This window comes from Aquarana catesbeiana, linkage group LG01, assembly GCF_042186555.1.
Source record: "Aquarana catesbeiana isolate 2022-GZ linkage group LG01, ASM4218655v1, whole genome shotgun sequence".
Taxonomy (NCBI): Eukaryota; Metazoa; Chordata; class Amphibia; order Anura; family Ranidae; genus Aquarana; species Aquarana catesbeiana.
Genome location: NC_133324.1, coordinates 502,052,629 through 502,065,014, shown reverse-complemented (window position 1 = coordinate 502,065,014; position 12,386 = coordinate 502,052,629). Strand labels below are relative to the sequence as shown.

The 12,386-nt window shown below is 43.3% G+C and overlaps 1 protein-coding gene across 9 annotated transcripts in view; it reads right to left on the bottom strand.

Annotated features, from left to right (window-relative positions):
* Window positions 1–12,386, bottom strand: part of MYO9B (myosin IXB) — a 282,650-nt gene that overhangs the window by 34,522 nt on the left and 235,742 nt on the right. For all 9 annotated transcript variants that reach the window (XM_073593007.1, XM_073592941.1, XM_073592970.1 and 6 more), the window contains 3 exons: window positions 6,198–6,306; window positions 3,179–3,252; window positions 548–728 (listed from right to left, as the gene is read on the bottom strand). In XM_073593007.1, the coding sequence (XP_073449108.1) occupies window positions 548–728; window positions 3,179–3,252; window positions 6,198–6,306 (364 nt within the window). The remainder of the gene's footprint in view (window positions 1–547; window positions 729–3,178; window positions 3,253–6,197; window positions 6,307–12,386) is intronic.

Here is a 12,386-nt window from a genome sequence, read left to right as displayed (position 1 = left end):
AACTTGCAACCAGAACAGGGTCTGAAAAGTGCCTTTTGTGGAACCTAGTGTCCAAAGGTCACTTACAGACTAGTTCCACAATATCCAGTGCAGGAGATCAGGTTATGGCACTCCAAAAGCCAAGTTGAGGATAGGCCACCAGCTCTAGCAGTGATGCAGAGAAGAATCTTGATTGATAAGAAAAATAGAGGCCATCCTCCTAGGCCACTACCAAAAAACTGAGGCAAGTTGGTTGTAGTAGAGGTTATCCTGGCTGGCCTACAATTGCTTTTTGTTTGCTAGTGTGCAATCATCCTATAGGCGACAGTAATGACTTCCTGAGTCCTTAATGGATGAGAAAAAAAAGTGCTTTTATTGTGTTAAATTCCACTAACTTTGTTTTCTGGAGAATGAAAGCTCTCCACTGTGGGGATTCAGAGCAGTAAATAGTTGAAAGTAGTTCTAACCAAAAATGTAAAAAAGGCTTTTGCTGAAGCCTAGCTTTAAAAGATCACAATAAACAAACACAGTTGTAAACAGATATCAGTTTTATGCAATCCATGTGTACCTTTCTCCAGGGATGTTTTAAGTTCTCGCATGCAGTTGGCTGCTCCAGATTTACGATAGATACCCTCTGTGTACAAGCCATGCATTTCAAGGTACTCAAGAAGTACCTCCATAACAACAGGTACAGTAGCTATCTCGGTTAAGTCAGCCATGTGAACACCAAAGTGATGATTGCCCTGGTTCTGTGTACATTTAAACGAGAAAAAAAAAAAAGATAAAAAAAAAATTCATTTTCCATACAGTACTATAATGAACTGCCCATGACTCAAACATCCTGCAGATGAAGTCATTATACACCTTAGCTGCTTCTAAATAGACTATGCAACTATTGATTTTTAAAAGTTAATAGTTGTATGTGCCCACATTTTGTCCTTTAAAGACCTGAGTGATAGTTCTTGCTGGAAAATGTTCAAACATATGAGTGTATGTAGGCAGATGTCATATGATTTGGAAGTTGTACAATTACCTTTTAAAACACATGGATTTATCAAAATTGTGAGTTACCAAGATGTAGCTATCGTTACAGTTACAATGGTCAGCTATTATAGGGAAAAAAACTATTGCTGAAATTGATTAAAAAGTGTTAGCTGGAGTTTGGCTTTACATTGTTAGTCACTTATGTAAAGTTTACCTCAATTTACTAGTCCATCCAGCAACAGCATCTACCTCTACACTGATTTACATTGCTGCTGTACAAGCGTGGCTACGTTGCTCCCCTATAGATATAGTGGAGGAGTGAATGAAGCTACCCTAAGACAGGAGTTATGTTATGGGCCGACCATCAGGTGAATCTAAAGGAATAAGAGCCTAAAAAAATGAAAACTATTATAGCCGCCACATACAATGATTGGTAAGCTACAGTATATAACATTTTTGGTTTTGTGTTTAGTTGCACTTTAAGGCTGGATTTATACTTTGCATGCAGCAGGTATGGTAGGAAATGCAGACGTGTTAAAAGTTACCCCTCTTTTTTACACCAAACATCAGCACATAGATGTGAACCACTTGGCATAAGAAATTATTTGATTTATACCTGACAGGCAACAAAATGCATGAGTTTTGCTGCATCAAAATGGGCAAGTCCAAATAAGCCCAGACTGTTTTCATGCATATTATTCACTCCATTCATTCATCAAATGCCCTGGAATTCTGCATTTATTCTCAGGTCTCACATTTAAAAGCACACCAACTCTCACAACTTGAGACAAAAATGTCCCTGTGTCCCCATATCTAATCCAATAATGTAATTTGAAGGAAAATTTGAGAATACTAATACTTATGTACTTATTTAGAGGTGAATGGGAAAGACTTAATTTAAAAAAATGAAAAACGCTAAAAAAAAAGTTAAGTTTCCAGAGCCATTTGTAAATGGTGCTAGGTCTGTGACATATTAATACATAAACCAGACTCCGTGGCTCCTGGCTTGGTTCATCCCTGGAAGCAGGAGCTAAAACACTTCCTGGGCTTCAGATCCAGCTACACAGTGCTCCATAGAACACAAAGCTTCTGTATTAGGTTTACATAGGAAGTGAGGTGACATCAACACTTCTTTTCACTACTGAGGCCAGGACATGGCTGTTGCAGTTCTGTCCTATTTTAGTAGCATAAGGAAGGTCCAGAAACTTTTCACCATTCTATACCAAACTGTTGAAATGGAGCCCCAAAATACCCTGGATATACTATGTGTAAATATATATGCCTTGAGGACTGATTTGTAATGGAGAACAATTGGTGTGCCTTAGTTTTCCAATATCTCAAGACAAATTTGTAGGCCAAGGTTGGCATTCCTAATTCATTACACAATTTTAGTAGATAAGATTTAGGCCCCTTGCACATGAGTGATAAGTCTGTTTTTCTTCTATCGACAAATGGATGAAAACAGACAGCAATGCATTTCTATGGGCAAACAGATGTAAACAGATGATCCCCCGTTTAGGTTCGTTTTTTTTTTTAAAGAAACAAGTCTCCAATCTGTTCCATTTAAAAAGATCTGAAAAAAATCTAAAACAACAACGTTCGTTTTTACATGCGTATTTAGATGTTCCACCCGTTTTTAGGGTAGAGCATCTAACATGTTTCCACTGCTGCAGCCACCACCCACTTTCCCTGTGACAGTAGTACGGGGAGAAGTTTCCGGTAAAACAGCGCAGCTGTGCAGGGCTCCACCCACACAGGCGCGTCATTCATACACAGACCTCTGTATATGAATGCACTAAAAGTCCTGACATCCTCTGCGGCTGTTGGATTGTAGTTTTCAATTAACTAAAACAGTGCAGTGAGTGCTGTGGTAGTTCACTGATTCTTCCGGTCAGAATGTATCGGCTTCCTAGTACGAGGTACGAGCAAGCAGATACACTGACAGGCCTGAAGGAGACTTGCATGGCATCAGCCATCTGCTGATCGCTGGTGCAATGCTTTAGAGGCTCCTGCAACAAAAAATATATTAAAAAAAAAATTAAAGTGAACTTATTGTTTAAATAAAGGATGAATTTAAAAATTGTGGAAAAAAATTGCAACAAGCATGTAAAGTTAAATAAAATATTTTCTGTTTCCCAAAAAATTCCAGCTGTGATTACACGCTTCCCTGCTTAGTGAGCACATGCTGTTATGAGACCTACTGCATAACACTTACACTTTTTACTCCAGCAGGTGCACAGCGGTACTGAATCTTACTCAGACATTTCTTGTGGCAGATTGTCTTGCAGGCTGATTGGCATAGGAAAGAAACAAACAGTCAGAAATTAACTTAGATATTTTCAATTAAAAATATAATTTATGGTAAGCACAAGTCCTTTAACCCTTTTACTGCTATGGATGCAAGAACTACTTGCAGCAGACCAGCTCAGTAATCCTTACATCTGGCCAAGACTTGTCTGCCAAGAGACTTATGGGGGTTGAGTTACTAAAACTGGAGTGTGCAAAATCTGGTTCAGCTCTGCATAGAAACCAATCAGCTTCCAGGTTTTTTTTGTTGTCAAAGCTTAATTCAACAAGCTGACTTTAGAAGCTTATTGGCTACCAAGCACAGCTGCCCTAGATGTTGCACTCTCCACTCTTAGTAGATCAACCCCATGATGTCTATATACCATTAGTGATGGGCTTGGGTGTGTTCGGATGGATATAACCCGCCAGGAAGCCGGAACTGCACACCGCCAATCATAGGCAGCATGTGTATGTGCAGCTGCAGGCTGGGAAATGCCTCACTGCCTATGATTGGCAGTTTGCAGTGACGGATTCCTGGTGGGTTCGATCCGAACATGCCCAAGCCCATCATTACATACCAAGTTATTTTTGGAAAAGCTGGTGTGATCATAATCAATTGACTGCCGTCCACCTTTATCCTGTGCAATGGATGAGGTGGAAGTGGAGGAAAGGCATAAATCAGGAAGAACTAATCCTAAGGAGTCAATAGGGCACACTACAAATGCCTGAAGATCCCTGGTCTGGGATACAAACCGATCTAGCTTGTTGTCAAATCTGGATGCCAATAGATCCACATTGAGCATCCTCCATTGCAGACAAATTGCTGCAAACAACTCTGGTAGCAGGGCCCAGCTGTTGATGAGTGAGAAAGGCCGCCTGCCAGTTTTCCACATGGGAATGTGCATAGCAGACAACATTGAAAACATGAAGTTCTGCCAAGAACAAGACCAGGTCCACTTTGTCTTAAACGGCACAACTTGATGTTTGCCACAGCCATGCCGTTATATGGCTATACCACGATGACGGGAACCGAATTACAGACAGACCAGTGCTGAAGCATTGATTTGCCTGTCTGTCAACCAGCCGAGTTGCCTGAAGTTTCAGGATGTTGGTAGGCAACCTTTGTTTCTTCCAACGACCATGTTTCTTAAACTTATGGTTTCCCCAGCATACTTCCCCACCCCAGCAAGCTGGCATCCATCACCAAAACCTCCCAAGTCAACGGAAGCAAAGATTTTCTGGCATCCAGCATCTGCATAGAAATCCGCCATTTCAGAGCCAACCTGGTTTCAGAGTCGGGTGCATCAGTAAATCCATGGACTGTTGACATTTTACAAAATAGCAACAGGTGGAGAACCCCATTGTTGTGGAATTCCTCCTCCACAAGTTACAGCACTTCCTGCAAATGAGGATGCACAGGTAAAGGTTTGGGATTCTTAGGCAGCAGCCAGGACCCTAATCCAGCGACTTTAGGAGAAGAGGATACTTACAAATCATAACTTTAAAATTGTGTGCACCAATTTGTGCTGGCCGTCTTTTGCAATTGAGACAGCCCTGGACCCTTAGACTCCACCTGTTCCTCCAACATCTCAACCTGCTGCAAAAGATAGAGAAGGGGAAGGAGAGTGCCCATGCTTGAATCTCAGGTGTTACAAGCAAGTTAGAACCCCTGAAAGCTGTTCACACAAATCAGAAATGGCCGTTGAAAATTCCTCCCTAGATACAAAGGCACTGGAGGAATGTGCCCCTGAAACAGTGAAATACCAGGTAAGGGCAGGGATTCAGTACTAAACTGACCCACAGGCCAGCACCAACTATGCAGAGGGGTCCTCTCTAGCTGAAAGAGGTATTTGGGAGCCCTCTCCATCGTTCCTCCCTCACCTCACTGCCTGCGAAGTGCCATGGTTCGCTAACGGTAATAGACCTGTAACCTCCAATATGGGAGTGGCTAACCAACTGAGGAGTGTCTGGTAAGAACCAAGACACCTGGTGGTGATGAAGACCACCGCAGCAGATGCCCCAATAACACTTGTGGATATAACTTAGCTGCCACTGTAACTTTGTGCTGAATTGCCGCTAAAAAGAAGATGTGTCCCAGCCAGCCGGAATGCAGGATGGCGCTTGTGTGACCTGATGACATCAGAGAAGTGCACATGCATGGTGCTGTCCTGCTTGCTAGAAACACTGCTATGACGTTAGATCATTCCATTGGCAGTGCCACACAGCAGGAGCACCAGGGTTTTGAAGAGTATGACTCAATTAAACATTGGCGGGGTGGTGGGTCTACGTGATCAGAGCAGTTGAGTGCAGCAGGGACTGAGGATGTGGGGAAGGTGTTCAGAGTTAGCTCACCTTTTAATTTTTTATGACAAGGTGAACTTATCCTTTAACAAACTTCTTTTTCTTTCCAATAATTATCAAAAAGAGCATGAAAGTAGAAAACAGTACAATGTTTTTTTTTTCCTTTGGTGAACTTCAGCATACAATACTGGTTACAATTGAAGGAACTGTATCAGTCAATAGCATATAACCTATAAGCAACTCATTATGTTAAAAGGTAGCCAAGCCTCAAGTTACATGAGTCCCAAGCAGGGTATGAGTAAAACACATTCTCCAAAGAAATATAATAAAAAAAAGAAAAAAGAAAAAAAAATGAATGCTGGAACTCTGAGGAAAACTCAAATAAGGACAAAACAATGTCCGTATATGCATTAGCAGGTAATTTTCATCTGCCTGTTTAACTCTGTGGACTTCTTCTAACCCTACATCAATGTAACTGGAGAAGAAGTCACTCCGGACCAACAGTGGCCTAAGTGTAACACCAGCATCTGAGTCAAAAGTGGTAGAAAGCAAAAAGAATAGAAGAAGAAGAAAAGTCTAGTTGGGAAGGTGAAAGAGCAAAGCAGAAGAAAAAGGTAACAAACTTCTTTTAACATATTTAAACTTACCACTGCAAAGATATGCCTTCTCCATAGGCCAGATGGTTGAAGAACAATGTTCACAGGACTGCCCAATGGTTACTTGATAGCTCACAAATACATGTCCATTGGATTCCACCTACAAATAAAGAGTGCAAAAGGACTATTATTTTATTTAATTTCATAACTTCCATACTGGAGTATCAACTTAAACAAAAAGTGTGGAATGTGACACATCTAGAACTCTGGATAACACAAAACCATGAGTTACCCCTCCATAAGGAACAGTCACAGGCAGTATTACAACCCATATATTCTCAGGCTCCAACATGCTGCTCATTTTCTCATTACTGTCAAATGAGCACTGGATGAAAAGCTTCTAAATTTTTAATCTGAGAATACCCTTAAAAAAGGATTGAACTCTTTGGCCTGAATGACAAGCGTCATGTCTGGAGGAAACCAGGCACAGCTCATCACCTGGCCAATACCATCCCTACAGTGCAGCATAGTGGTAGCAGCATCATGCTGTGGGGAGGTTTTTCAGCGGCAGGAACTGAAAGACTAGTCAGGATCGAGGGAAAGATGAATGCAGCAATGTACAGATACATCCCTGATGAAAATCTGCTTCATGGCACACTAGACCTCAGACAGGGGCGAAGGTCCATCTTCCAACAGGACAACAACCCTAAGCACACAACCAAGATAACAAAGGAGTGGCTATGGGACAACTCTGTGAATGTCCTTGAGTGGCCCAGCTAGAGCCCAGACAATTGAACATCTCTGGAGAGATCTGAAAATAGCTGTGCACCAACGCTCCCCATCCAACCTGATGGAGATTGAGAGGTCCTGCAAAGAAGAATGGGAGAAACTGCCCAAAAATAGGTGTGCCAAGCTTGTAGCATCATACTCAAAAAGACTTAAGGCTGTAATTGGTGCCACAGGTGCTTCAAAAAAGTATTGAGCAAAGGCTGTGAATACTTACAGTGGATATAAAAGTCTATATAAAAAGTCCCCTGTTAAAATGTCAGGTTTATGTGATGTTAAAAAACGAGACAAAGATAAATTGTTTCAGAACTTTTTCCACCTTTAATGTGACCTATAACTGTACTCAATTGAACAACAAACTGAAATCTTGGTGGAGGGAAGTAAAAATAAAATAATATGGTTGCCTAACTGTGCACACCCTTAACCACTTCCCGACCGCCGCACGACGATGTACGTCCTAAGTTTGAACGGGGATATCGTTGTTATGGCAGCAGCTAGCTGCCATAACCCCGGTATCCCCGTTTTCGTGCGGCGGCCGGCTTTCAGATAAAAGTGGTCCCTGCGGCGGATTCGCCGCGAGATCACTTTTATCGGTGGCGGGAGAGGGCCCCCCCCCTCCCGCCGCGATCCAGTGCCCTCCGCCGCTTACCAGAGCCGTCGGTAGCGGCGGAGGCGATTGCGTCCTGTGCCGTGGTGTGTCTGGAGACGAGTGAGGCCAAGATGGCGCTCACTCGTCTCCATGACACTGCTGGGCGGAAGCGATGTCAAAACGTCACTTCCGTCCACGCCTCTTAAAAGGCATATTTTTTCAAATGTCATTTTTCTAAATGACTTTTTTTTTTTTTTTTTTCTTATTGCATTTTAGTGTAAATATGAGATCTGAGGTCTTTTTGACCCTAGATCTCATATTTAAGAGGTCCTGCCATGCTTTTTTCTATTACAAGGGATGTTTACATTCCTTGTAATAGGAATAAAAGTGACACATTTTTTTTTTTAACAGTGTAAAAATAAATAAAATATTGTAAAATAAATAATAAAAAAAAATTTTTTTAAAACCCCCCTGTCCCGACGAGCTCGCGCGCAGAAGCGAACGCATACGCGAGTAGCGCCCGCATATGAAAACGGTGGTCAAACCACACATGTGAGGTATCGCCGCGACTGGTAGAGCGAGAGCAATAATTCTAGCCCTAGACCTCCTCTGTAGCGCAAAATATGCAACCTGTAGAATTTTTTAAACGTCGCCTATGGAGATTTTTGAGGGTAAAAGTTTGACGCCATTCCACGAGCGGGCGCAATTTTCAAGCATGACATGTTGGGTATCAATTTACTTGGCGTAACATTATATTTCACAATATAAAAAAAAATTGGGATAACTTTACTGTTTTATTTTTTTATTCAAAAAAGTGAATTTTTTCCAAAAAAAGTGCGCTTATAAGACCGCTGCGCAAATACGGTGCAAAAAAAAGTATTGCAATGACCGCCATTGTATTCTCTAGGGTGTTAGAAGAAAAACCATATATAATGTTTGGGGGTTCTAAGTAATTTTCTAGCAGAAAAACCTGTTTTAAACATGTAAACACCTAAAATCCAAAACGAGGCTGGTCCTTAAGTGGTTAAACTAATACATTGTTGAATCACCTTTTGATTTTATTACAGCACTCAGTCTTTTTGGGTATGAATCTATCAGCATGGCACATCTTGACTTGGCAATATTTGCCCACTCTTCTTTGCAAAACCACTCCAAATTTGTAAGATTGCGAGGGCATCTCCTGTGTACAGATCACCCCACAGATTTTCTTGGTCAATTTTTTTATTGAAGTGTAGCGCTACCCCCGGAAAAGCCACTTAAGTTTGTTCAGTCCGTTACTCTGCCTCTCAACCCCAATAACAGTCTCAGCCCCCTCTGGCACACCTGGCAATAGTGTAAGTGCAAGGACCAATGAGAAACACACATGATATAACACAGAAATTGTCTTTACTGCAATATTTCTGTGGAAAAGAGTAACAAACGCTAACCATATACATTCAAGTAATGCAATTGGGGAGCAATAACTGAGATTAACAGCAATATAGCTCAATACCATATTCAGGCTGCTTTCAGGGTATTCAAAACCTGAGAATAACCCCAAGAGCAGAGGCAAACACTTCAATAACAATAAATCACAATATGGCAATCTGTGACAGATTGGTTACATTTACTCAGGTCTGCTCTATGAGTCCAGGCAGGAGAGCAGAGGAATGACTCTTATGTCAGGCCTCTCTCTTCATGCCCCTGACACCACAGGCCCAACTTTAAACACTTTATTTAAATCAACATGTAATGGCTTAACTTCCTAGATAAACTGTCCCACACACACCCACTGCATATACAGAGCCCCGAATATGTGTGTGCGGGTCCGTATGGCACTAGTAGCTTCAGTCCTTTTGAAGAAAAGATAAGACTGTCTTCAGCTAGCCACTTTCGTTGTTGTACTTAAACTCCTAAAGAGCAGGGCCAAACAACACAACTGGCCCGGATTATCAAGTGAGGAAGGCAGGATCTTTCTCAGCGAGATGAAAGGACAATGGTGTCTGTATACAGTGTCCCTGGGAATGGAGGACCTTATCTTTTAGCCCTGTGGCACAACAAGTGTCAGCAAGATGACGAACAGCAATGATGTCTGTATACAGTGTCCATTTAACTTCTTCTGTGGTGTAGTGTCCCAGTTTCCTGCAAATGGGCAAAAGCCTCCTCACTCAATCCTGTGGGCAAGGCCCAAACGAACATCCAGGAACAAGCAGGCTCTCCTTGCGACCCGACTGGTCACCTCACACTGGAACGCTTCACTGTCTGTGCAGATGCGCCTGGACGTGCACCTAGGATCCCCTCTCTCAGGCTGGATGTCCCAACTGGCGACGGAGGCCTAAATCGTGCAGTAAAATCACCTAAGAGGCAGTAGCGCTCCCTTAGATCTGATCTCTTACTCTGCCTCATGCTGTCTGAATCCCCTCATTTCAGTAGGGTGGAGTCTTTAGTTTTCCGCTTCCTAGCGCAGGCTGGCTCTTGTATTTCTGTCCTCCTAGAAAGCTATGGGGCAGTTTTAGATGGGGACCTACACGTTCTAGAATCCTTTGCAGCAGCTGCTTGTTAAAGTCCTCCTGATTTGCCCTTGTAATTGTTCCTGTCATTGGCTCTCCTCCTCCTGCCAATAGGGACACAGGGGAGGATGCAGAATGAGCAGCCCTGTGTGTCTGTCTCTGAGGAGAAAAAAAGGGAGGGGGGGGGGATAGCCCCCTCAGAAACTGACAGGCACTTTTCTCCCTCACAGAAGAAGCTTGGTCAGCTTGTCCAGGCAGCAGGATATGCAGGGCACCTGCTACAGAAGTTTACAGGAAGAACAGAAAAAAGAAAGGGAGAGAGTGAACAGTGTCAACCGTACAATAGGACATAGGGAATAGAATCATATGTATGGGTACAAATGGCAAAACAATAATAAACCCATGTAGACAATGTAATCCATTTCAATTGTTGAGTTCAAGGTTAGGAGGATCGTCTGACACCCTTGGACACCCAATCTGGGAACAAGCTGTGTCGTGAGGGGGAGACCATTCAGCTAACCTTTAATCTATTGTTCAAACATTTTATTAGGAAAAGGGAAACCATATATGGAGGTAGGGACTGAGGGGGGAGAACTCCTTAGGAGCAAAGATAGTGCATTGAGTATAGATCAAACCATGGAACCAGTAGAGACGCAGCTCAAGTTGTGGAGATAGTGGTAGCAGCAATAGTACAGTGCATTCAAAACCGGTGAGTAATGCGACATATAGCCAATATAAAGCGAGTCGGTGGTGAGGCACAGATGTGAAACCAGCAGTGGGCTGCTTTTGCAAGTGAGAGCTAGTTACAGCAAGTGTTGGGAATGAGATGGTAAAAGGGTCAGGTTACGTACTGGAAACTAGGGGTATCGGACCATGGTCCCACAGGTAGATATGTGGATCCTGGGGGAAGAACTCACTGAGGTGAATGAGCCATTGAGAAACAGAGAAGAAGAAGAGAAAAGGAGGGGAAAAGCAAGAGGGAGCAGAAGAGAGGAGAGGAGTAACCGGGGGAGGAGGGGGTGTGGGGGGTTTGATGTCTGTATATACTTAGGAAGGAAGTGACCTAAGGGCAGAGTAGAGAGCTATCAAAATCAAGGGGGAGAAAATGAACTACCCAGGGTTGCCAAAGTCTCAAATTTAGTGACCTTATCGAGGACTATGGCCTCAATCTTAGCGTGGCTCATCGCTCTAGTTATTCTATGCTTGGTTTCCAAAGTGTTCAGGTGGGGGGTTTTCCAGGCCTTTGCGATTGTTTGCTTTGCATCTCTTGTGACCTGCAGAAGTCATTTGAATTGGGGGCAAGTCAGGTCTAGAGGTTTTTTTTATCAAGTAGGGGAATAGAGGGGTCAAGGTCAAGGGTGCTGCCAACAAGAGTAGAAATAATGTGGAAGATTTCAGCCAAAAATGTTTGGGCTATGGGGCAGCTCCACCAAATGTGGAGGTGCGTGCCTCGTTCAGTACAACCTCGAAAGCAATCAAAAGGAGTAGGATGGGAGGTATTTCGATATCTGGGCAGGGACTAAGTACCAGTGCATTTATACCTTATAGTTGGTTTGCAAGGCTACTACATTTTGGGAAGCAGATTTGGTGGCTAGCCAAATGTCAGACCAGTCTTTCGCCTCTAGCTGGAGGTTCAAATCAGCTTCCCATTGCGCTGCATAGCGGAGGGAAGAGTGTCTGGGGGGGTCTAATAGCTGGGTGTAGATTAGAGCTATTAAGCCCCGATCATGGGGGTCTTTATTACAGGTGGGTTCGAATGCTGACAGGTCTGGGAGGGAGGTGTCAGTGCGCAAGCAAGGGGTAAAGAAGTGCTTGAGTTGAAGATAGAGTTAGGAAGGCCATGGGACTCGCTGAGTGTAGGGAAGGATTTAAAAGGCATCAGGAGTAGTAAATGAGTAGGCTTGGATGAGATTAGTGGACGACCACCTATGGAAGGTAGAAGGTGAGGTCCACGCAGGGTAGAAAGCAGGGTTATGGAGATAGGACAAGAGGGGGTTATGTGGGGATTAAAGTCCAAACCTGGTTTTGGGATTGGCCCAAAGTTGTAGCGAGTGGCGTGTAGTGGGGTCCTTCAGTGATTTGCGGTCCCTTGGGTGGAGCCACAGCAAATTGGCCACAGAGAGTCACAGTCCACAGGTTTAAGAGCAACCCAAAGGGGTGTTTCCTGAGCAGCGTGATATTTTGGAAGTCAGGCCAGCTGGGCTGCTTGATAGTATTTGGCAAAGTGAGGGAAACCTAATCCGCCTTGCAGCTTGGGAAGATCTAATACCCCACAGATTTTCAAATCGGATTCAGGTCTGGGCCCTGCCTGGGCCATTCCAAAACTCTGGTGAAGCCATTCCTTTGATGATTTTGATGTATGCTTTGGTTCGTTGT